The 22,110-nt window shown below is 43.3% G+C and overlaps 1 protein-coding gene across 4 annotated transcripts in view; it reads right to left on the bottom strand.

Moving 5' to 3' along the window:
• LOC125453304 (F-box/WD repeat-containing protein 7-like) overlaps positions 1-22,110 on the bottom strand; it is a 201,481-nt gene that overhangs the window by 21,580 nt on the left and 157,791 nt on the right. For all 4 annotated transcript variants that reach the window (XM_048532682.2, XM_059646958.1, XM_048532683.2 and 1 more), the window contains 2 exons: positions 18,808-18,931; positions 1,733-1,869 (listed from right to left, as the gene is read on the bottom strand). In XM_048532682.2, coding sequence (XP_048388639.1) covers positions 1,733-1,869; positions 18,808-18,931 — 261 coding nt within the window. The remainder of the gene's footprint in view (positions 1-1,732; positions 1,870-18,807; positions 18,932-22,110) is intronic.

Genomic DNA, 22,110 nt, shown 5'->3' with positions numbered 1-22,110 from the left:
CCGGACCAGATTTGTCCTCGGCTGCTTTGGGAAACGAGAAATGAAATTGCTTCGCCACTTGTGAAGATCTTTGCATCCTCGCTCTCCACTGGTGTCGTACCTGAGGACTGGAGAGAGGCAAATGTAATTCCTCTCTTCAAGAAAGGAAATAGGGAAATCCCCGGCAATTACAGACCAGTAAGTCTCACGTCTGTCGTCTGCAAGGTGTTAGAAAGGATTCTGAGGGATAGGATTTATGACCATCTGGAAGAGCATGGCTTGATTAAATGCAGTCAACACGGCTTTGAGGGGGGCAGGTCATGCCTCACAAACCTTATCGAGTTCTTTGAGGATGTGACTAGAAACGTTGACGAGGGTCGAGCTGTGGATGTGGTGTATATGGACTTCAGCAAGGCATCTGATAAGGTTCCCCATTGTAGGCTCATTCAGAAGGTCAGGAGGAATGGGATACAGGGGAACTTAGCTGTCTGGATACAGAATTGGCTGGCCAACAGAAGACAGCGAGTGGTAGTAGAAGGAAAATATTCTGCCTGGAAGTCAGCGGTGAGTGGTGTTCCACAGGGCTCTGTCCTTGGGCCTCTACTGTTTGTAATTTTTATTAATGACTTGGATGGGGGGATTGAAGGATGGATCAGCAAGTTTGCATACGACACAAAGGTTGGAGGTGTCGTTGACAGTATAGAGGGCTGTTGTAGGCTGCAGCGGGACATTGATAGGATGCAGAGATGGGCTGAGAGGTGGCAGATGGAGTTCAACCTGGATAAATGTGAGGTGATGCATTTTGGAAGGTCGAATTTGAAAGCTGAGTACAGGATTAAGGATAGGATTCTTGGCAGCGTGGAGGAACAGAGGGATCTTGGTGTGCAGATACATAGATCCCTTAAAATGGCCACCCAAGTGGACAGGGTTGTTAAGAAAGCATATGGTGTTTTGGCTTTCATTAGCAGGGGGATTAAGTTTAAGAGTAGTGAGATCTTGTTGCAGCTCTATAAAACTTTGGTTAGACCGCATTTGGAATACTGCGTCCAGTTCTGGTCGCCCTATTACAGGAAAGATGTGGATGCTTTGGAGAGGGTTCAGAGGAAGTTTCCCAGGATGCTGCCTGGACTGGAGGGCTTATCTTATGAAGAGAGGTTGACTGAGCTCGGACTTTTTTCATTGGAGAAGAGGAGGAGGAGAGGGGACCTAATTGAGGTGTACAAGATAATGAGAGGCATAGATAGAGTTGATAGCCAGAGACTATTTCCCATGGGCAGAAACGGCTAACACGAGGGGTCATAGTTTTAAGCTGGTTGGAGGAAAGTATAGAGGGGATATCAGAGGCAGGTTCTTTACACAGAGAGTTGAGAGAGCATGGAATGCGTTGCCAGCAGCAGTTGTGGAAGCAAGGTCATTGGGGTCATTTAAGAGACTGCTGGACATGCATATGGTCACAGAAACTTGAGGGTGCATACATGAGGATCAATGGTCGGCACAACATTGTGGGCTGAAGGGCCTGTTCTGTGCTGTACTGTTCTATGTTCAACATCCATCACCTTTGATTGTGTTTCAATGCCACAGCTAGCAACAGAGATCTGGGCATTTCCTCAGTGTTTATAAACTGGATCCATCAGTTTAAACAATCCAGATTAAAAGGCCAAGGATAAATTTGTGTTACATTCTCCGCCTTTTCACTTGGTCAGCGTGCTGCAAATCCTATGTCAAACTGCTGGAGGAGGGACTCTGGTCTTACCTTTGGAGGTTTTATCTCTCCAGATCTCCAGTTTGTGTCAATCTTATGCTGCCGCATGAAGGCAGATTTCCAAGGGCTGTACATGAAACCAGTACTGAGCATCCGACGCCGCCGAAGGTACAGGGGCTCCTCAATCACTGGACCAGATAGAAACAGAACCAAAGTCAACTCATTGGAACAACATTTGGTTACCTCTCAAACTTTGCTCTGCCTCGCTGGGGTAGCACTGCTATTCCCAGAGCTATCAGACCCAGGTTGACAAAATGCACAGAACAGATTTACCATGATTTCTGACAAGTAATTAGAATTGTGTTGTGCCCATAGGTGTTTAAACAACAAGTAATTAGACTTAGCTACAAGTAAATAGTTATGAATGAGTTGGCATAGAATGACTAAAACTCAAATTCTCTTATAAATACACACAGAGAGAAAAACAATGACAGGAAAAGCACGGGTGTTACAGACAAAGATAAACTGCAAGGCAGTTCCGTGGATCGCGAGAGGACTCTTACACCGGTCACAATGTTGCTTTCTTGGTTGCCATTTTTTTCCAACTGGTTCCATTGGTTTGTAAGAGGCATAGGATGATTGGTTCACTTATAAAATTTCTCTGATTTATCAATTAAAAGTCACCGCTAACTGCCACTGCTGGAGATAATGTGATTTTCTCAGAGAAACAAAGAAATTAGGAACAAGAGTAGGCTATTTGACCCCTTGAGTCTGCTGTGCCATTCATTATGATCACAGTTGACCTTCCAACTCAACAGACTGTTCTTGCTTTTCTCTCATATCCTTTGATCCCTTTACCCCCAAGTGATATATCCAACTCCCTTTTCAAAATAAGGAACTGTTTTGGCCATGACTACTTTCTGTGGTAGCAAACTCCACAGGCTCACTATTCTGCGTGGAGAAATTTCTCCTCAGCTCAATCCTAAATGATTTACTTATAGCTTTAGTTCGGCTCTTGGTTCTAGACTCCCTGCTCATTAGAAATATTCTTCTTGCATCTACCCTGTCTAGTCCTGTTACAATTTAATTGGTTTCTATGACATACTCCTCATTCTTCTGAACTCCAGCAAATATAATCTAAACTGATTCAATCTCATACTTGGAAGTGCATGGTAAAAGAGAGCTGAATCAACGCAGTTTCACCGTGGGGAGGTCATGCCTGACACTTCTGTTAGAATGCTTTGAGAAGGTAACGAGAGTGTGAGATAAAGGAGAGCCTGTGGACACGATCTATTTAAATTTCCAAAAGGCCTCTGACAAAGTGCTGCACGGGAGGCTGCTAAAAAAAACAACGGCCCATGTTGTTAAGGACAAGGCAGTTATATGGATAGAGAACTGGCTGACTGGCAGAAAGTAGAGTGGGGATAAAGGAGCATTTTTAGGATGCAGCTGGTGATTAGTGGTTCCACAGGTGTCAGTACTGGGACCAAAACTATTCATATTATACATTAATGATCCGAATGGAGGAACTTATATGGATGAAGTGTTGAGGAAATGGAAAGGTTGCAAAAGGATTTAGACAAGCTGGGAGAGCGGGCAAAGCAGCAGATGAAATACCGAATGGAAAAACGTGAGGTTATGCACTTTAGTAGAAAGAACAGAGGCATAAACCATTTTCTAAATGGGGAACGGCTTCAGAAACCAGAAGCACAAAGGGACTCCAGAGTCTTAGTTCAGGATTCTCTTCAGGTTAATGTGCAGGTTCAGTTGGCAGTTTGGAAGGCAAATGCAAAGTTAGCATTCACTTCAAGAGGGCTAGAATACAACAGTAGAGATGTACTGCTGGGGCTGTATGAGGCTCTGGTCAGACAATATTTTGAATATTATTTTGGGCCCCGTATTTAAGGAAGGATGGGCTGGCGCTGGAGCAGGTTAGAGGTTTACAAGAATGACCCTGGGGATGAAAGGCATGTCATATAAACAGCAGTTGTGGATTCTGGGTCTATACGCGATGGAATTTAGATGGATGGATGGATGGTGGTGGGGGGGGGGGGGTGGTGGTGGTGGCAGGCAGGATCTCATGGAAACTTAGAGAATACTGAGGGATCTGGATAAGATTGGATGTGGAGATGTTTTTTCCACTAGCAGGGGACATTAGGTCACAACAGCACAGCTTCAAAGTGAAGGGATAACCTTTGAAAACTGAGAAGGCTGTGGAGGTCAAATTATTGAGTGCATTTAAGACAGACATAGATAGGTTCTTGATTGGTAAGGGGATCAAGTGTTACGGGTAGAAGGCAGGAGAGTGAGGTTGAGAAGCACATCAGCAATGTTTGAAGCAGACTCAAATGAGCTGAATGGCCTAATTCTATTCATATACTGCATACTCTAATCTCTCCTCACACGTCAATCCCACGATCATGAGAAATCAATGTGGTAAACCTTTTGCTACACACCCTCAATGGCAAGAACATCTTCCTCAAAATATGCAGGCCAAAACTGCATCCAATATTTCAGGTGTGGTCCCACCAAGGCCCTGAGTAAGTGCAGCAAACCACCCTTGCTCCTGTACTTGAATCTTCTTGCTGTTAAGAACATAAAATTTGCATTCTTCATTGCCTGCTGTATCTGTTTGCTTACTTTCAATACTGGTGTCCCAGCCTACCCAGATCTCATTGCATATTCTCCTCCATCAATTTATAACTAGATAATAATCCAACATCCTGTTTTTGCTCCCAAAGTGGATAACCACTCATTTATCCACATTATACTGCATCAGCCATGCAGTTGCCCACTCACTCTGCCTGTCCAGAACAGAATGAAGAATTGCATCTGAGCTCATCCTCCCACCCAGCTTTGTCTTTGCAAATTTGGAGACATTACACTTAGCCAAGTCACCTAAATCATTAATACAATGCAGTGATCCTGCAGTATCCCACTAATCACTATCTGCCACTCAGAAGACCTACTTATTCCAACTCCATTTCCTGTCAGCCAATTTTCTGTCTATCTCAATCAAGTATCCCAATCCCATGTGTATTGAATATACACATGAACCTCTTCCATGGGTAAGCTTTCGTCAAAGTCCCAAAATCTAAATAAACCACATCCACTGGCATCATGATATTAACTCAAAGTTACATTCTCGAAGAAGCTTACAAGATCTGTCGAGCACAAATTACCTCTCATAAATCCTTGCTGACTCCGTCTGATCCTGCCACTGCTTTCCAGTGCTCTGCTATTTCTTTTACAATAGAGTCTAACATTTTCCCACTATTGACATCAAGTTGACTGGCTTATAAATCACAGTTTTCTCTCTGCCTCCCTTTTTAATTAGAGGGGTTGCATTAATTACACTCCAGTCTCAATGAATTGTTCCAAAAACTTGGAAAGATAACCACCAATGCATCAACCATTTCTAGAGCCACTTCCTTAAGTATGCTGGGATGTAGATTATCAGGCCCTAGGGATTTGTTGGCCTTCAATTTAGTGACCATCAATTTTCCAAACACCTATATCTCTGCTGGAATAGATTTCCCTCTGTTCCTCCCTCTCTCTAAACCCTGTGCTCCCCAACATTTCTAGTACATTATCTGCATCTTCTTTCGTGTGCACAGACCAAAGTATATATTTAGTTGGTCAGCCATTTCTTTGTTCCCCATTATAAACTCCCGTTTCTGACTGTAAGGGTTATTTGTTTTCAATCGTTTTCTCTTCACATATTTAAGAGAAACATTTAATCAGTGTATACGGCCCCCACAAGGTTACTCTTGTTCTCTATTTTCTCTTTTAAATCAATTCCTTTGTTGCCCTTTGCTGAATTCTAAAATGCTCCTTCTCCTCAGATCTGTTTTTTTCTGGTAAATGTGTATGCCTCTTCCTTGGATCTAATACCATCACTAATTTCCCTTGTAAGGCTTGATTTGGCAACCTTTACCACTATTTTTGTGCCAAATAGGAATTAACAACGGTTGCAGTTCACCCATGCACTCTTTGAACGTCTGTCCTTACCTATCCAACAAAATAACGTGCACCAATTGATCATAGCCAACTCATGCCTCATACCATCGCAGTTTCCTCTGTTTAGATTCAAGACTGTAGTTTCAGAATCAACTACCTCACTCTCCATCTTAATAAAGAATTCTATCATATAATGGTCGTTCATCTCCATCCAGCCTTGCATATCTAGAATGCCAGTTATTCCTTTCTCATTACACAATCTAATATTGTTTGTAGGGACAAGTCTCCTGATTGTAATTTATGGAGATCAAGTTCAGTGAATCTGTATGGATTTAAAAGTTAGTTTCACGGTCACCATTTCTGAGACGATCAGTGATTGTCATAAGAATTCAACTGGCTCACTATTGTTGCTCCATGGTCGAGCCTGTGACTCTAGACCCACAGCAATGTGGCTGCCTATTAACAGACCTTTGATCACAGAATGACTGGCCGTTCTTGTTCGACCCATCCCTACGGCACCTCCTCCCTATGTGGCCCCATTCCTACAGAGTTCCATCCAAACTCCTTCCCGACCCACGTCCTCTATTTCTCCCCTCACCAGTGTCCTGTGCTCCGAATCCCTTCGCTTTCCAGTGTCCCCCAATTTTCTCACCACCTCTGTACAAGCTCCAATCCCATTGCTGCAAGGCCACTACCATAAGCCCTCAACCACACCGTTCAATTACTCGTAGAGTCTCTAACTCTCTCATTTATAGATATGTCTGAATATTCACAAGAAACAATTAACGTACATCACTTATTTAAAATCTTTCATCATCTTGAAAACCCTACTTAGCTTCTCTTCAATTCAGCCTTGATTTTTCCATAAAGAACAAAGACCTAGAGAAAAGCCACGGCTAGAATGATGTGTGTGGTGGCAGGGGAAGGACGGTACATCTGGCTGCCTGCTGACTGACAGGACTCTGCTGCAAGGAAGAACAGGAGGACCAGCACTCACCTTATGTTGCTCTTTTGATGCTAACTTTCACACACAACATAATTAAAGTAGTGTTCTGAAGAGGTCACACACCACAATGAAAACTGATGTGCTCACATCGGGGAAGATTTAATTTTAGTTGAGATCAGCTGCCAGTATCAGCAGCCATGAGGAAGTGCAATTGTGAAATGAAGACCACTTCCCAGTCCTCCCATTGTCATCCGGAACCCAACCAAGGAATTAACAACACTCCAGAGATCAAAATTAATTCAAGCAAGAATGAATATTGATAATGTGTCCAATAGAGAATAGAATTTTAACAGCTTCCCAGTTATAGAGACAGAAAGGACAACATAAGCACAGGGACAGAATGACAGTAAGGCAATTGCAAATGGAAGCGATAAACAACATAGGAAAAATTAGAACACAGCTGTACAATCTTGAGCCAAAAGCTGACTTCTACATTTAGTTGTTAGACCAACATTTTGCCAAATTAAGTCAGGTTTGAAGGAACATAGAATGAATATCACCATTCACTCAACATTCATTACCCATCCCTAACTGTCCTACACACTGGTGAGCAGCCTTCTCCAGGAACTGCAGTCATTTGGTCCTGTTAGAAAGGGAACTCCAGGATTTTCAGCCTGTGACATTAAAGGAACAACAATATTTTAAAATCACGATTCTGTGTGGCTTGGGGAAGGAGCATGCAGACAGTGATGTTCCCATATTTCTGCTGCCCTCGCTCTTCTCACGAAAAAGGTTGTGGATATTGTAGGTGCTAATGGAGGAGCCTTGGTGAGTTACTGCAGCGTATCTTGTAGATGGTACACATAGCTGCCAGTATGCATCAGTGGTGTTAAGTTGTACATATTCAAAGTAGTGGATGTAAGTGAAAAATCAAGTGGGCTGCTTTATTTTGAATTCTTGAAAACCTGCACACATCCAGGCAAGAGAATGGTTTTCCATAACACTCTTGGCTTCTGCCTGGTAGATGCTGGATAGACATTGGTAGATAGGAGGTCCAGTTTAGTTTCTGATTGATGCTAACCACCAAGATGTCAAAAATGACAATTTCAGCTACAGTCATTGAACGTCAACATGCAATGGTTATACAGTCACAGTGATACAAGGTGATAAGGTGGACAAGTCCCCAGGCCCGGATGGGATCTATCCCAGGTTATTGAGGGAAGCGAGAGGGGAAATAGCCAGGGCCTTAATAGATATCTTTGCAGCATCCTTAGACACGGGTGAGGTCCCGGAGGACTGGAGACTTGCTAATGTTGTCCCCTTGTTTAAGAAGGGTAGGAGGGATAATCCAGGTAATTATCGACCGGTGAGCCTGACATCAGCGGTAGGGAAGCTACTGGAGAAGATACTGAGGGATAGGATCTATTCCCATCTGGAAGAAGATGGGCTTATCAGTGATAGACAGCATGGTTTTATACAGGGAAGGTCACATCTTACCAACTTAATAGAATTCTTTGAGGACGTGACAAAGTTGATTGATGAGGGAAAGGCTGTAGATGTCATATACATGGACTTCAGTAAGGAGTTAGATAAGATTCCCCATGGCAGGCTGATGGAGAAAGTGAAGTCACATGGGGTCCAGGGTGTGCTCGCTAGATGGATAAAAAAACTGGCTAGGCAACAGGAGACAGAGAGTAGTATTAGAAGGGAGTTTCTCAAATTGGAGACCTGTGACCAGTGGCGTTCCACAGGGATCTGTGCTGGGACCACTGTTGTTTGTGATATACGTAAATGATTTGGAAGAAGGTGTAGGTGGTCTGATCAGCATGTTTGGACATGACACTAAGATTGGTGGAGTAGCTGATAGTGAAGGGGACTGTCAGCAGAATATAGATAGACTAGAGAATTGGGCAGATAAATGGCAGATGGAGTTCAATCCGGGCAAATGCGAGGTGATGCATTTTGGACAATCAAATTCAAGGGTAAACTATACAGTAAATGGAAAAGTCCTAGGGAAAATTGATGGAGAGAGAGATCTGGGTGTTCAGGTCCACTGTTCCCTGAAAGTGACAACGCAGGTCAATAGGGTGGTCAAGGCGGCATATGGCATGCTTTCCTTCAATGGGTGGGGTATTGAATACAAGGGTTGGTAGGTCATGTTGCAGTTGTATAGGACTTTGGTTCGGCCACATTTAGAGTACTGTGTACAGTTCTGGTTGCCACATTACCAAAAGGATGTGGATGCTTTGGAGAGGGTGCAGAGGAGGTTCACCAGGATGTTGCCTGGTTTGGAGGGTGCTAGCTATGAAGAGAGGTTGAGTAGATTAAGATTATTTTCATTAGAAAGACGGAGATTGAGGGGGGAGCTGATTGAGGTCCACAAATTCATGAGGGGTATAGACAGGGTGGATAGCAAGAAGCTTTTTCCCCCCCAGAGTAGGGGACTCAATTACCATGTGTAATGAGTTCAAAGTGAGAGGAGGCAAGTTTAAGGGAGATATGTGTGGAAAGTTCTTTACACAGAGGGTGGTGGGTGCCTAGAACGCATTGTCAGCGGAGGTGGTAGACGCAAACACGGTGTCTTTTAAGACAGGTACATGGATGGGCAGGAAGCAAGTGGACACAGACCCTTAGAAAATAGATGGCATAAAATAGATGACATTAAATTAATGGCATGTTAGACAGAGGATCTCGATTGGCGCAGGCTTGGAGGGGCGAAGGGCCTGTTCCTGTGCTGTAATTTTCTTTGTTCTTTTCTTTGATACAGTCCAGAAACAGACCCTTTGGTCTAACCAGTCCATGCTGACCATAATCCCAAACTAAACTAGACCCACCTGCTTGCGCTTGGCCATATCCCTCCAAATATTTCTCATTCATGTACTTATTCAATTTTTTTAAAATGTGGCAACTGTGCCCGCACCCACCACTTCCTTCGGCAGCTCATTCCACATATGAATCAGTGTGTGAAAAAAATTACCCTTCATTTCTTTCATAAAATCTTTCTCCCATCACCTTAAAAATACATTCCCATTTCTTGAAATGTCCCACCTTGGGAAAAAGAGACCTGCCATTCACCTCATTCATACCCCTTGTGATTTTATAAATCTTGAAGGCCACCCTTCTACCTCCTACCCTCGAGTAAAAATAGTCCCAGCAACACTGCCTCTCCTTAAAATGCAAAACCTCCATTCCTGGCAACATCCTGGTAAATCTCTTCCTAACCCTCCTCAGCTTAATAATATCCTTCCTATGACAGGGCAACCAGAACTGCACACAGTATTCTACAACAGGCCTCACCAACATCCTGTACAACCTCAACATGACATCCTAACTCCAATACTCATTGGTTTGAGTAATGACGGCAAGCCGCTAAATAGCTTTTAACCACCTGTGACAGGGATTTCAAAATAGTATGCACCACAATCCCGAGGTCTCTGTTCAACAGCTCTACCCAGGCCCTTACAATTAATTGTATAAGACCTGCCCTTGTTTTACCAAAATGCATATTCTCACATTTATCCAAATTAAACTCTAACTGCCACTACTCAGTCCAAATGATCAAGATCTCTTTCAAATCTTAGATAATCTTCTTCACTGTCCACTAAAATCACCAAGTTTGGTGTCATCTGCAAACTAACTAAACCACGTGTTTGGGTTGTTGAACTCTCTGCCTGTTTATGCTCAATCATTAACTTTACTGTATGGAACCATTTAACTTAGTATGTTTCTGGCTACATGAAAGAGCTGTTTGACATTAATGGTCTGAAATCTGTACAAACCTTTTCCTCCCTCTTATTTAGTTACATGCAGATATGATATGGGATGCAACCTGCACCCTACTTTTTGTTAAAAAGGCCCAGTCTGATGTAGATTATAATGAGATGAGAACAAAAGTAGCCCATTCAGCCCATCACATCTAGCTACCATTCAATGAGATTGCTGATCTGATCCTCAACTCCAATTTTCTGCTTTCACCCTATAACTTTTGATTACCTTACTGATTAAAAGTCAGTAGTGCTGATCCAGCCTCCACAGCCCACAGCAGTAAAAAAAATTCTACGGATTGATTACCCTCAGATGAAATTCTGCCTCATTCCGCTCTTAAATGGGTGATCCCTTATTCTGAGATAATGCTGCCTGGTCTTAGACTTTCCCACAAGGAAAAAAAGCTTTTCCATATCTATCCTGACAAGTCATCTGAGAATCTAGTACATTTCAAGAAGGTTGCTTCTCATTCTTCTAAACTCAAACGAATGTGTGCCCAAACATCTCAACCTGTCCCTGTGAGACAATCTCTCCTTACCCAGGATCAGCCTTGTGAACCTCTGCCAATTTCCTGTAGCTCCTGGACAGACAGTGTTCTAGATTTGGAAGTGTTACTGCTCGATCCTTCACGCAGGCATGTTTTATAGCAAGAAGTCATTAAACGGCACTGCCAGTGCCCAGCTTTCATTCTGCACTTAGTGTCAAGTTTAAAAACAACAGAGCTGAGACACACAGGACAACAAGTCCATCAGATGAAGCAAAGCCTTTTGATCGATTAGCTTAGCTGAAGAAATTAACGAACATTTATGCAGACATTACTTTGACATTAAATCTCTGGAAATTTACCCTCTAGCTGCACACATGACTGCTGGAATTTATCAAGTCAAAGATTGCAAGAAACTACTGGTAGGTCTGAGTGCACAGATATGAATACTTAACAAAATAACGCTGACCTCAGTAACTATATCCTCCACTCTGACAAACTTGATGGATAACTTGAGCTATTTCACAATGGTTCATATCCTTGATGATTATATTTTGTGGAGCCTTGCGTAATTACAATTTATATGGGGAAAAAAAAATCAATAAAGATTGAAAGCACATCCTCGTGTGCAGCCAAATAGTGCTAAGCCATCACATCAAAAGAATCAGCAGCACTGCCGTGACTTTTGTGGAAACAGTCTTCTAAAGGGCCTCAAGGATGGATTACCCCGATGGGTTAGACAGTACAAATTTCTTCTAATGGTTCATGCATTTCTGGAATGAGCAGCTGTTATTAATCATCCCTACACTCACTCGAAAAAGTGGGGACGAGACACTGCCATCTTGAATGACAGCTGCCTTTTACAAAATTCATTCAGGGCAGCTGGACATCATTGTCAAGTTGCATATTTGTTGTCCACCCTGCAGTGATCGTCACAAGGTCAGCCAGGTGGACCTCGCAGAATGTGAGTTCCCTGGCTGAACCAGATTAACAGTCCCCATTACGGAATCCTGGCTGCAGATAAGAACAGGAGTGTCAGAGAATCTGTTCACTCAGAGCTGGCTCGGAGGGAGCTGGATCAGTGTCAAGGACTCTCCCAGTGTGAATAAAAAGGTGACTTGATGACAGGATACCGGCCTCTGTGTAGTTATTTCACACCTGCAATTGCCACTTGAACAGAGTGGCTTCTTGAAAAATTCATTCACAGCATGTGGACAAGGCTGACTGCGCCATCATTTCATACCCATTCCAAATCACCCAGAGCACAGTTAACAGGCCACTGCTATAGGGTCTGGAGTCACGTCTTAACCAGACTGAGTACGTACAGTATAACAAAGTGTGAAGCTGGATGAACACAGCAGGCCAAGCAGCATCTCAGGAGCACAAAAGCTGACGGTTCGGGCCTAGATCCTACATCAGAGACAGGTCTCTGAAGGGGGGGTCCGGGCCCGAAACGTTAGCTTTTGTGCTCTTAAGATGCTGCTTGGCCTGCTGTGGTCATCCAGCTTCACAGTTTGTTATCTTGGATTCTCCAGCATCTGCAGTGCCCATTATGTCTGAGTAGGTACAGTAGTTTCCTCCCCCAAAGGACATTAGAGAACCGGGACAATTTTTTGCGACAATCATGGCCTCATTACAGAGTCTACTTTTTAAATTCCAGATTCACTTTCAACTTTCAGTCTGAATTGAAATTCCACCAGCTGACATGGGATTTGAATCCTTGCGCCCAGGGAAAGATTCACATTCACCGTGTCCCTAGTGCTGTCACAGAGGTACTACTGTCAGCCTGTGGTCTACGCTTTGAGGGTGCATCTGAAGTTGTTAAGTAGCAAATTCTAGGCTTTTGATCCTGCAATAATGAAGGAATACCTGTACAACTCAGTCATCATGATGTGAGCTTTAGAAGGGTATTACAAGTATTATATTCCCATGTATCATCTGTCGTCGCTCTTCCTGGTGATAGCCTCTGCCAAACCAGAGACCTACTGACGACAGCAAAAGGCGTATTTGTATTTACTCCTGATCTCATGGCTCCTGTTGGAGGGTTGTTCTTTTTTGGGGCATGGGTAAAGAAAGGAGGGTTGAATTCAGCTGGATTCTTTTCCACTCACATAGCAAAGGCCTCCATTGCTTTCACAGTCTGGCCAACTGGAACGTCTACTGCAGATACAATTCAGCTAAAATATGCTGAGCCATGAAGAATGGATATTTAGAGGAGGTTTGAGAAAGGAACGGAGCAAGAGAAGGCGTTGAGGAGAACAATTGTACCCAAACAAGAGTACACAGTAAGGTTTTGGGTAGATTTGTAGCTCGGTTTGAGAGTGTTGGGGTTGGTTGGCTCGCCGAGCTGGTTTCTTATTTCACAGACGTTTTGTTACCGTGCTTGGTAACATCCTCAGTGCAGCCTCCAATGAAGCACTGTTGTGTTTTCCTGCCTGGTTTTTAAACTCTGGAGTCCGTTGAGATGGACTGCCTCACTTCCAGTTTTCCTTCGTAGTGGAATGTATATGGGGTCAAGTTCAATGCGTTTATTAACAGCATGCTTTGTGGAGTGCCATGTTTCTAGGTATTCTCATGCCCGTCTCTGCCAAGCCTGTCCCAGGATCTTGGTGTTGTCCCAGTCAAAGTCGTGGTTCTCCTTGTCCATGTGGATTGAGATGAGTGAGTATTGGCCGTGTCTTCTTGTAGCCAGTTGGTGTTTATGTACTCTTGTTGTTAGTTTCCTTCCTGTTTGCCCAATGTAGTGTTTCTCACAGTCTCTGCAGGGGATCTTGTAAATGACACTGGTCCTGTCCATGGCAGCAAGTGGGTCCCTGGTTCGGGTGAGCAGTTGTTGCAGGGTTTATGTGGGCTTGTGTGCCACTCTGTTGCCCAGAGGTCGTTGGCATCCTGTGGTGAGTTCTGACGTGTTTCTGATATAGGGTAGTGTGATGAGTGTGTTGTCTCTTTCTGATGCTGTTCGTGTAGGCACCTTCTGACCCAATTTGTTGGATATCCATTATCCTTGAAAAACTGGAAGAGGTATTCTTCTTCTTGGTGTAGTTCTGTATTGCTGCAGTGTGCTGTTGCCCTTTTAAAATAGTGTTCGCATGCAGCTTTGTGCGCGCGCACTGGGATGGTTACTGATGAAGTTCAATACCTGGTCTGTGTGTGTGGCTTTTCAATGTACTTTCGTTTGCAGTTCCCCATTTGTCTTGCGCTCTACTATGACATCCAGGAAGTGGGATGTAAGTTCTTCTCCTCCTCTCTGGTGAAATTTATTCCGGTGAGGGTGTCGTTTAGGAGTTTGTGCCTCTCCTCTAATTTGGTCTGTTTAATGATGACAAAGGTGTCGTCTACGTAGCGTATCCACAGTTTTGGTTGGATTTGCAGAACAGAAGTCCTTCCTAGTCTTTGCATCACTGCAAGGAGCAAGAAACCAGCTCGGCGAGCCAACCGACTTCAACAACCTCAGGAGTACACTGGTACAGAACCACAGTCCTTGTCCATAACTTTCTTAAGAATTGAATTAGCTGCTCTTGTGAAGACAAACACTGAGCAAAGTTTATCACTGCTCAGGAGAAAAAACAGAGTGACAGATCATTATAAATAAACATATTTTGGCAGACAAGGGTAGGGTAGCCTGTGTGACTAAGAATGAAATCACTTCAGTGATGAGATGATACAACGAGCATGGTGGTGGTGGCAAGAATATAATGGATAGAATTAAGGAACAGAAGGTGATTTACAAATGGCCCCTGACAACAGCTGAAATGTACAGTGCAGAAGTGCACAGATTAGAAGAGTATGTAGCATGCCAACTGCCCCCTCTCCCTATTTATTTCAGAATCCCCTTCCCCTCCACCACTTCTGAAGACCCAAAAGTCAGCTTTTCTGTTCCGCTGATGCTGTTTGGCCTGCTGTGTTCATCCACTGCTATCCAGTGTTATCCTAGTGGTTTAAAAAGCCAAGTTTTACAATTCATATCGACTGGGTTAAACAGATAATTTTGTGTGCCTGCGCACACAGCAGTTCTCTGCAGCAAAATTAATCCCTGTTTACTAAATGGGAAATCACAATAAGACTAAGTTTAGAGCATTTCAAAAGGGAGAAATGTAGAAATAGCTTACGCGATGGCCTAGTGGTATTATCGCTGGACTGTTAGTCCGGAGATCCAAATAACATTCTGGGGACATGGATTCGAATCCTGCCACGGCACATGGTGGAATTTGAATTCAATAAACATTGAGGGTATCACAGCTACAGAAGCTTCCATTGTTGAGGAGGATCTGCCTACTGAGTCAGTATGGGTGGAAATTAGGAACAGCAAGGGAGTAGTCACCTCGTTAGGGGTTTACTACAGGCCCCCCAGTAGCAGCAGGGAGATTGAAGAAAGCATAAGTTGACCGATTTGGGAAAAGTGTGGACGTAGTAGGGTTGTTGTAATGGGTGACTTTAACTTTCCTAATATTGATTGGAACCTCCTTCGAGCAGAAGATTTGAATGGAGCGGTTTTTGTAAGGTGTGTTCAGGAGGGTTTCCTAACTCAGTACATTGACAGGCCGACGAGGGGAGAGGTCATTCTAGACTTGGTGCTCGGAAACCGTTTGTAATTTTTATTAATGACTTGGATGAGGGGATTGAAGGATGGGTCAGCAAGTTTGCATACGACACAAAGGTTGGAGGTGTCGTTGACAGTATAGAGGGCTGTTGTAGGCTGCAGCGGGACATTGATAGGATGCAGAGATGGGCTGAGAGGTGGCAAATGGAGTTCAACCTGGATAAATGCGAGGTGATGCATTGTGGGAGGTCGAATTTGAAAGCTGAGTACAGGATTAAGGATAGGATTCTTGGCAGTGTGGAGGAACAGAGGGATCTTGGTGTGCAGATACATAGATCCCTTAAAATGGCCACCCAAGTTGTCAGGGTTGTTAAGAAAGCATATGGTGTTTTGGCTTTCATTAGCAGGGGGATTGAGTTTAAGAGTCGTGAGATCTTGTTGCAGCTCTATAAAACTTTGGTTAGACCGCACTTGGAATATTGCGTCGAGTTCTGGTCGCCCTATTATAGGAAAGATGTGGATGCTTTGGAGAGGGTTCAGAGGAGGTTTACCAGGATGCTGCCTGGACTGGAGGGCTTATCTTATGAAGAGAGGTTGACTGAGCTTGGAGTTTTTTCATTGGAGAAAAGGAGGAGGAGAAGGGACCTCATTGAGGTATACAAGATAATGAAAGGCATAGATAGATTTGATAGCCAGAGAATATTTCCCAGGGCATAACTGGCCAACAAGAGGGGTCATAGTTTTAAGCTGGTTGGAGGTAAGTATAGAGGGGATGTCAGAGGCGGGTTCTTTACACAGAGCATGGAATGCGTTGCCAGCAGCAGTTGTGGAAGCAAGGTCATTGGGGTCATTTAAGAGACTGCTGGACATGCATATGGTCACAAAAATTTGAGGGTGCAGACATGAGGATCAATGGTCGGCACAACATCGTGGGCTGAAGGGCCTGTTCTGTGCTGTACTGTTCTATGTTCTATTCAGAATTAAGAGTCTAATAATGACCATGAATCCATTGTTGATTATTGGGAAAAACCCATCTGGTTCACTAATGTTTTTTTGGGAAGGAAACTGCCATCCTTACCTGGTCTGGTCTACATGTGACTCCAGACCCACAGCAACATAGTTGACTCGTAACTACCCTCTGGGCAATTAGGGATGGGCAATAAACACTGCCTAGCCAGTGATGCACTCACTGCACAAATAAATTTTAAAAAGCCAAAACATTCTAGATTTAGCTAAGGCTTGGCTCAATTGGAAGAAACAGAGAGTATCCAAAAGTAAATGGAGCCCAGACTATAAAAATGTTTCCTTTCCCAAAGAAAAATTGAGAACCTGTTGCACCTGATGACCAACTGACAGTTCAATGGTCACCAGGTTTTTAGAAGAACTGAACTTGAAGGCACAAACTACTTCAGAGGGGATGTGAAATTACATTCTCTGTATTATTAGGCAAATAAAAGAACCATTACAACCTAACTGCTTATTAACAGATATTACAGCAGTCAATGGCCAAATGCAGCAACATATAGACAACATTTGGGCATGAGTAGATAAAAGGAAAGCAGCCAGTGCAAGGCAATATCCATTTCCATCAAAACAGTACCTAAACATTTTGCCTCTGATTTCAATGGCATTATCATTGAATCCCCCACTGTTAACACTCTGGAGCTTCCATTGACCTGGAATTGAACCTAGCCATTTGGATACTGTAGTCACAACAGCAGGTCAGAGGATACAAATATTGCACCAAGTAACTCACCTCCCGATTGCCCATGATCCACAAAATACAATTCAGGAGTATGATCAACTATTCCCCATTTGCCTACATAAGCCCAGCTGCATTAACACTCAAGAATCTCGACATTATTCAGGACGAAGCTTATCAGTGCTCCAGCTCCCAGCTTCAACATTCACTCCCTCACCACTGGCACACAGTCATAACATGCGGATTTACAAGATGCATTGCAGTGATTCACGAAGACTCCTACAATAGCACCTTCCAAACACCTGACCTCTGGCACCAAAAAAGGACAAATGCAGCAGACACATGAGAATAGCACCACCTATAAGCTACCCTCCAAGCCACTCACCTCCTGACCTGGAAATAAATCACCGTTCATTCACTGTCACTGGGTCAAAATCCTGGAAATCCTTTCCTGAGGCACTTTGTGGGTCAATCTACAGCACATGGTCTGCAGCAGTTCAAGAAGGCAGCTCACCACCACCTTTTCAAGAGCAATACTACATGTTGGCAAAGCCATCACACACCCAGCCCTAAACAAAATCACATCACCAAGCAAACTTACAATTATTTTTAAAAACAAGCTTCTGGCCATGATCAAATGGTGGAGCAGACTTAGTGGGTTGAAAGGCCTAATTCTGCTCCTACGCTAAATATTAGGCAGAATGGATGAGTCAGACAAACACGTACTGAACAGAGTCGAGGACACAAAAACATAGTCTAAAAATTACAGCCAGATCTTTGAGAAAAATGCAGTGCTTCTCCACAAAGTTCAGAGCGGTCTTCCACAAAAGATCAGTTGAAGGCCCATTGTAAGTTTTTTTTGTCCATTTGGCCCATTGTGGACATTAGCCCAACTATATGTGATTGATGAAACACAATGACCAATGTTTAGTAATTTGAATCTCATGATGCTTTTTATTTTAGTGCACATCTAACAAGTTTTGCTTGCTGTCTCTCTGACATTAGTGTTTTCCTTGAACAACCATTGACATTTGAAGATCGATCTTAGGACAAATAAGATCTTAGTGACCAGACCTAATTCGAGATTCAAGTCATGAAAGACTGGTCATGGTGCATTATGAATCACGTACAAATGAGGTGTTGTGGCTTGAATTGGGGGGAGAGAGTATTTGGCCATTGTTCATTAAATAATCATGCCGGCACAGTCATGTTAGAAGATACAGCGGCTACAGAACAGGTTCTGGACGATACGGACAAATATCAATTCTGCAGCCCAACTGACAATAGATGTAAATTTAAAAATAAAGCATTATGTTTCAATGACACACAATAGGAGAGCCTGAGATGTTGGATCTGTTGAGATTTCTGCTCTCAGCAGAGTGGCCAGGGGGAATTTGTCCTGCCCTAAGAAAGTGTGACAAAGGCACTCAAATTCTCACAACAGATCACAACCTAGCAAATTCCACAGTCTGATGGTGTAGAGGAAATGAACAAAATAAGATATTCAATTATTGTTTGGTTCAACACTACAAAATAACTCAGGGTCCCTCAAATCCTACCTCAGCATAGCACTGGAAATGGATGGATCAATTGGCAGACGCTCCTCAATGAAAAACTACACAAGCTATCAAGGATGCGCAGTATTCCTTAGAGAATAAGGTTATGGTCACCTCTGTGGGCACTGATGCAGCTGACAATTATGTTAATATGCCACCACTTTGACACTGACCTTCTTCCCTGCATTTCTCCCTCCAGAGTAAATTGTCCTCAGCTAAGATGCGCCAGTACCGACAAGTCTGTGCTGCCCGCAGCAGGTCTCGTGGTTCCAGAAATGACAGGACGTAGAGTGCCAGCTGCAAAACAGAAACAGCAGACACTGCAAAAATACTCCACACAAACATTTGATTGCAGAATCAGGAGGGCATCAAGAGTTTTAAACATGGTCAGTCTGAACATTACAGAATAAAAAGAAATCACCTCTCAAAAAGGTTACTATCAGTCTGACTGTATGGCAGTCAACTTCAATCAAAAGGCAACTAATTCTACAGTCAGAATTTTGTATTTCTAAACATTATGTAAACCTTTTCAGACAGCAGATAGAGAGATATACATTTGTCATCTTGGTTGCCAATGAAACATCACAGTGTGAACCTTTAGTTTATAAAACGCCATTGATTAAAGTATGTTCCACAGTTATGTAGTGGCAAGAGGGCAAGAATAGTCAATTGAGCTTCTCTCAAGATTAGACTGTACACAGGTATGCAATGTTGTACTCAGACAACATCAGACTTTTAAATTTCAAGTTTGATTGCTGCTCTTAAATGATTTCCAGTGTACTCGAATTGGCCTTAATGTACTTGGGCTGTGCCTGGATGGTAGAGGAGGGTAAAAAAGAAAACCACTCTTGAACTGCTCGCCAATGCCTGCAGGAGTATGTGTGAAGTGAACTACTTGCACCGAGAAAGCTTCTTTAACACAGTAACACCTCCAATGTATTTCAATGGCTGCATTAATAGATGGTGTGGATCATTGTGAACCGGTGGCACAGTGGCTCGCACTGCTGCCTCACAATGCCAGGGACCCGGGTTCAATTCTGCCCTCGGGCGACTGTCTGTGCGGAGTTTGCACATTCTCCCCGTGTCTGAGAGAGTTTCCTCTAGATGCTCCAGTTTCCTCCCACAATCCAAAGATATGCAGGCTAGGTGGACTGGTCATGCTAAATTGTCCGTAGTGTTCAGGGATTTGTATATTAGGTGGGTTATGCGAGATGGGTTTGGGTGGGTGTGAGGGGGTCGGTGTGGACTTGTTGAGCCAAAGGGCCTGTTTCCACACTGTGGAGATTCTACAATGAAAAATCTACGATTCTATGATGAGGACATAATAGGACAGTTACAGAGGTAGGTTATAAAATATGCCATATGGAAGAAATGAGGTGGAGAACTGCGGTCAAAAGCAGAGGAATATGAAATAAAAAGAAATGCTGGAGAAATTCAGCAGGGCTGGGAGCATCTGTGGCAAGAAGTGGAGTCAAAGTTGCAAGTGCAAGAGGACTCTAAAAGAAGATAGGGTTGAGGGAAGAAATTCCAGATTTTTAAGATTTGTAGCTTGACTATACATGAGGCTGTAGACTTGCTTGCTGCACTGGTGTATTTGGTTGCAGATGTTTTGTCACCCTGATAGTTAACATCGTCAATGCGCCTTCAGTGAAGCGTCGCTGTTCTATCCCACTTGTTATTTATAAGCCTCAGTTTGCTGGGATGGTTGGCATTACTTCTGGTTCATTTTCTCAGTGATTTGTATATCAAGTCCAGTTCAATGTTTGTTGATGGAGATCCGGTTGGAATGCCAGGCCTCCAGGAATGCCTTGGCATCTCTCCATTTGGCTCATGCTATTATGGATATGTTGTCCCAGTTGATTTTGTGTTCCTCTTTGCCTATGTTTATCGAGACCAGTGAGAATTAGTTATGTCTTTTGGTGGTTGGTTGGTATTCATGTATCTTTATTGTCAATATTCTTCCAGTGTGGCCTTTGTAATACTTTTCACAGTCCTTGCATACTATTTTGCATTAGCGTCAATGTCCATATATTCAAACAAATCAATGGAACACCAATGAGATCTCCAATATCAGGACTGATTGCAGAGGCGGTAATGCAAAGGTTGGAACAAACAGCGACCCCCATGAGACAACCCAAACTCTGGGTGCACTACGTAGACAACACCTTCGTGACAATCCAAATTCACAAGACTAGCAGAAACCCACGGACACACAAACACCCTTGCCGGAATAAATTTCACAAAAGAAAAAGAGAACAATAACAGATTACCCTTCCTAGATAGGCATAGTGGGGTAAGACGTAAGAATGGGGAACTCCAGACTAGCGCACACCGAAAGACCACACATGCAGACGAGATATTTAATTACTCCAGCAACCATCCCAACACCCATAAATGGAGCTGCGTAAGGACATTCTTCAAACTGGTCATAACACACTGCAGCAATCTGAAATTGTGCAAAGCAGAACAGGAACATTTATAGAGTTTTTAAAAGGAATAGAGACCCAAAAAGCACAATCCACTGTTATCTCCGTGACAGACCACAACAAGATGACATAACACGGCCAGACACACTAGTCACCCTACTGTACATCAGAGATGACCACAAGGCTACTCAGGCCCTTTAGGTATCAGGGTAACCCAGAAACTAACAACCACCCTGCAACAGCTACTGATGAACGTAAAGGATCCCATCCCCACAACCAATAAAACTAACATAATATATAAAATACCATGCAAGGACTACGAAAAGCAATACATGACAGAAAACTGACAAGGATACACAAACACCAACTAGCCACCAAGGGACATGACCAATTCTCACTGGGCTCAATACCTATGGACAGAGAACATGAATTCAACTGGGACAACAAATCCCTAGTAGCATGTGCCAAACAAAGGCATGCCAGAGAATTCCCGGAGGCCTGGCATTCCAACCAGAACTCCATCAATAAACACGCTTAACCTGATCCGATACACAAAACATTGAAAAACAGAACTGAAAGTAGCGGCAAACAACACAGCAAACCAAAGCATATAAATTACAAGTGGGACAGAACACCAATGCTCCACCGGAGGCGCACTGATGATGTTACCTAATAGGGTGACAAAATGTCTGCAACTGAACCCACTGTTTTGGCGACCATGCCTACAACCTCAAGGACTACCAGAAGTCCAAGCCTAAGAATCGATCAACAGAAATAGTCCCTCAAGCCTGTCCCACTATTCAGTGAGCTCATTATGTCATTTGTCCCTTAAATCAAACTAATCATCTTCATTGCCCACAGACAGTTTGGGTTCAAGTAGGGATTACACAAAGGCACCCATCACAGAGATAGGCCATCCAGCCTAACCAGTTCTTATCAACGATTATGTCCCACTTCAACCTTTTCCCATCTCTTCTCATCTAAAGAGGGAAGTGAAAAGATCAATTCTTTTTTGAGACACTTGCAATACGGAAGACCGTTTGAGACATC

Source organism: Stegostoma tigrinum, chromosome 6 (assembly GCF_030684315.1).
Source record: "Stegostoma tigrinum isolate sSteTig4 chromosome 6, sSteTig4.hap1, whole genome shotgun sequence".
NCBI classification, from domain to species: Eukaryota; Metazoa; Chordata; class Chondrichthyes; order Orectolobiformes; family Stegostomatidae; genus Stegostoma; species Stegostoma tigrinum.
The sequence above is the reverse complement of the archived record's forward strand: the minus strand, read 5'-3'. Positions and strand labels throughout refer to the sequence as shown.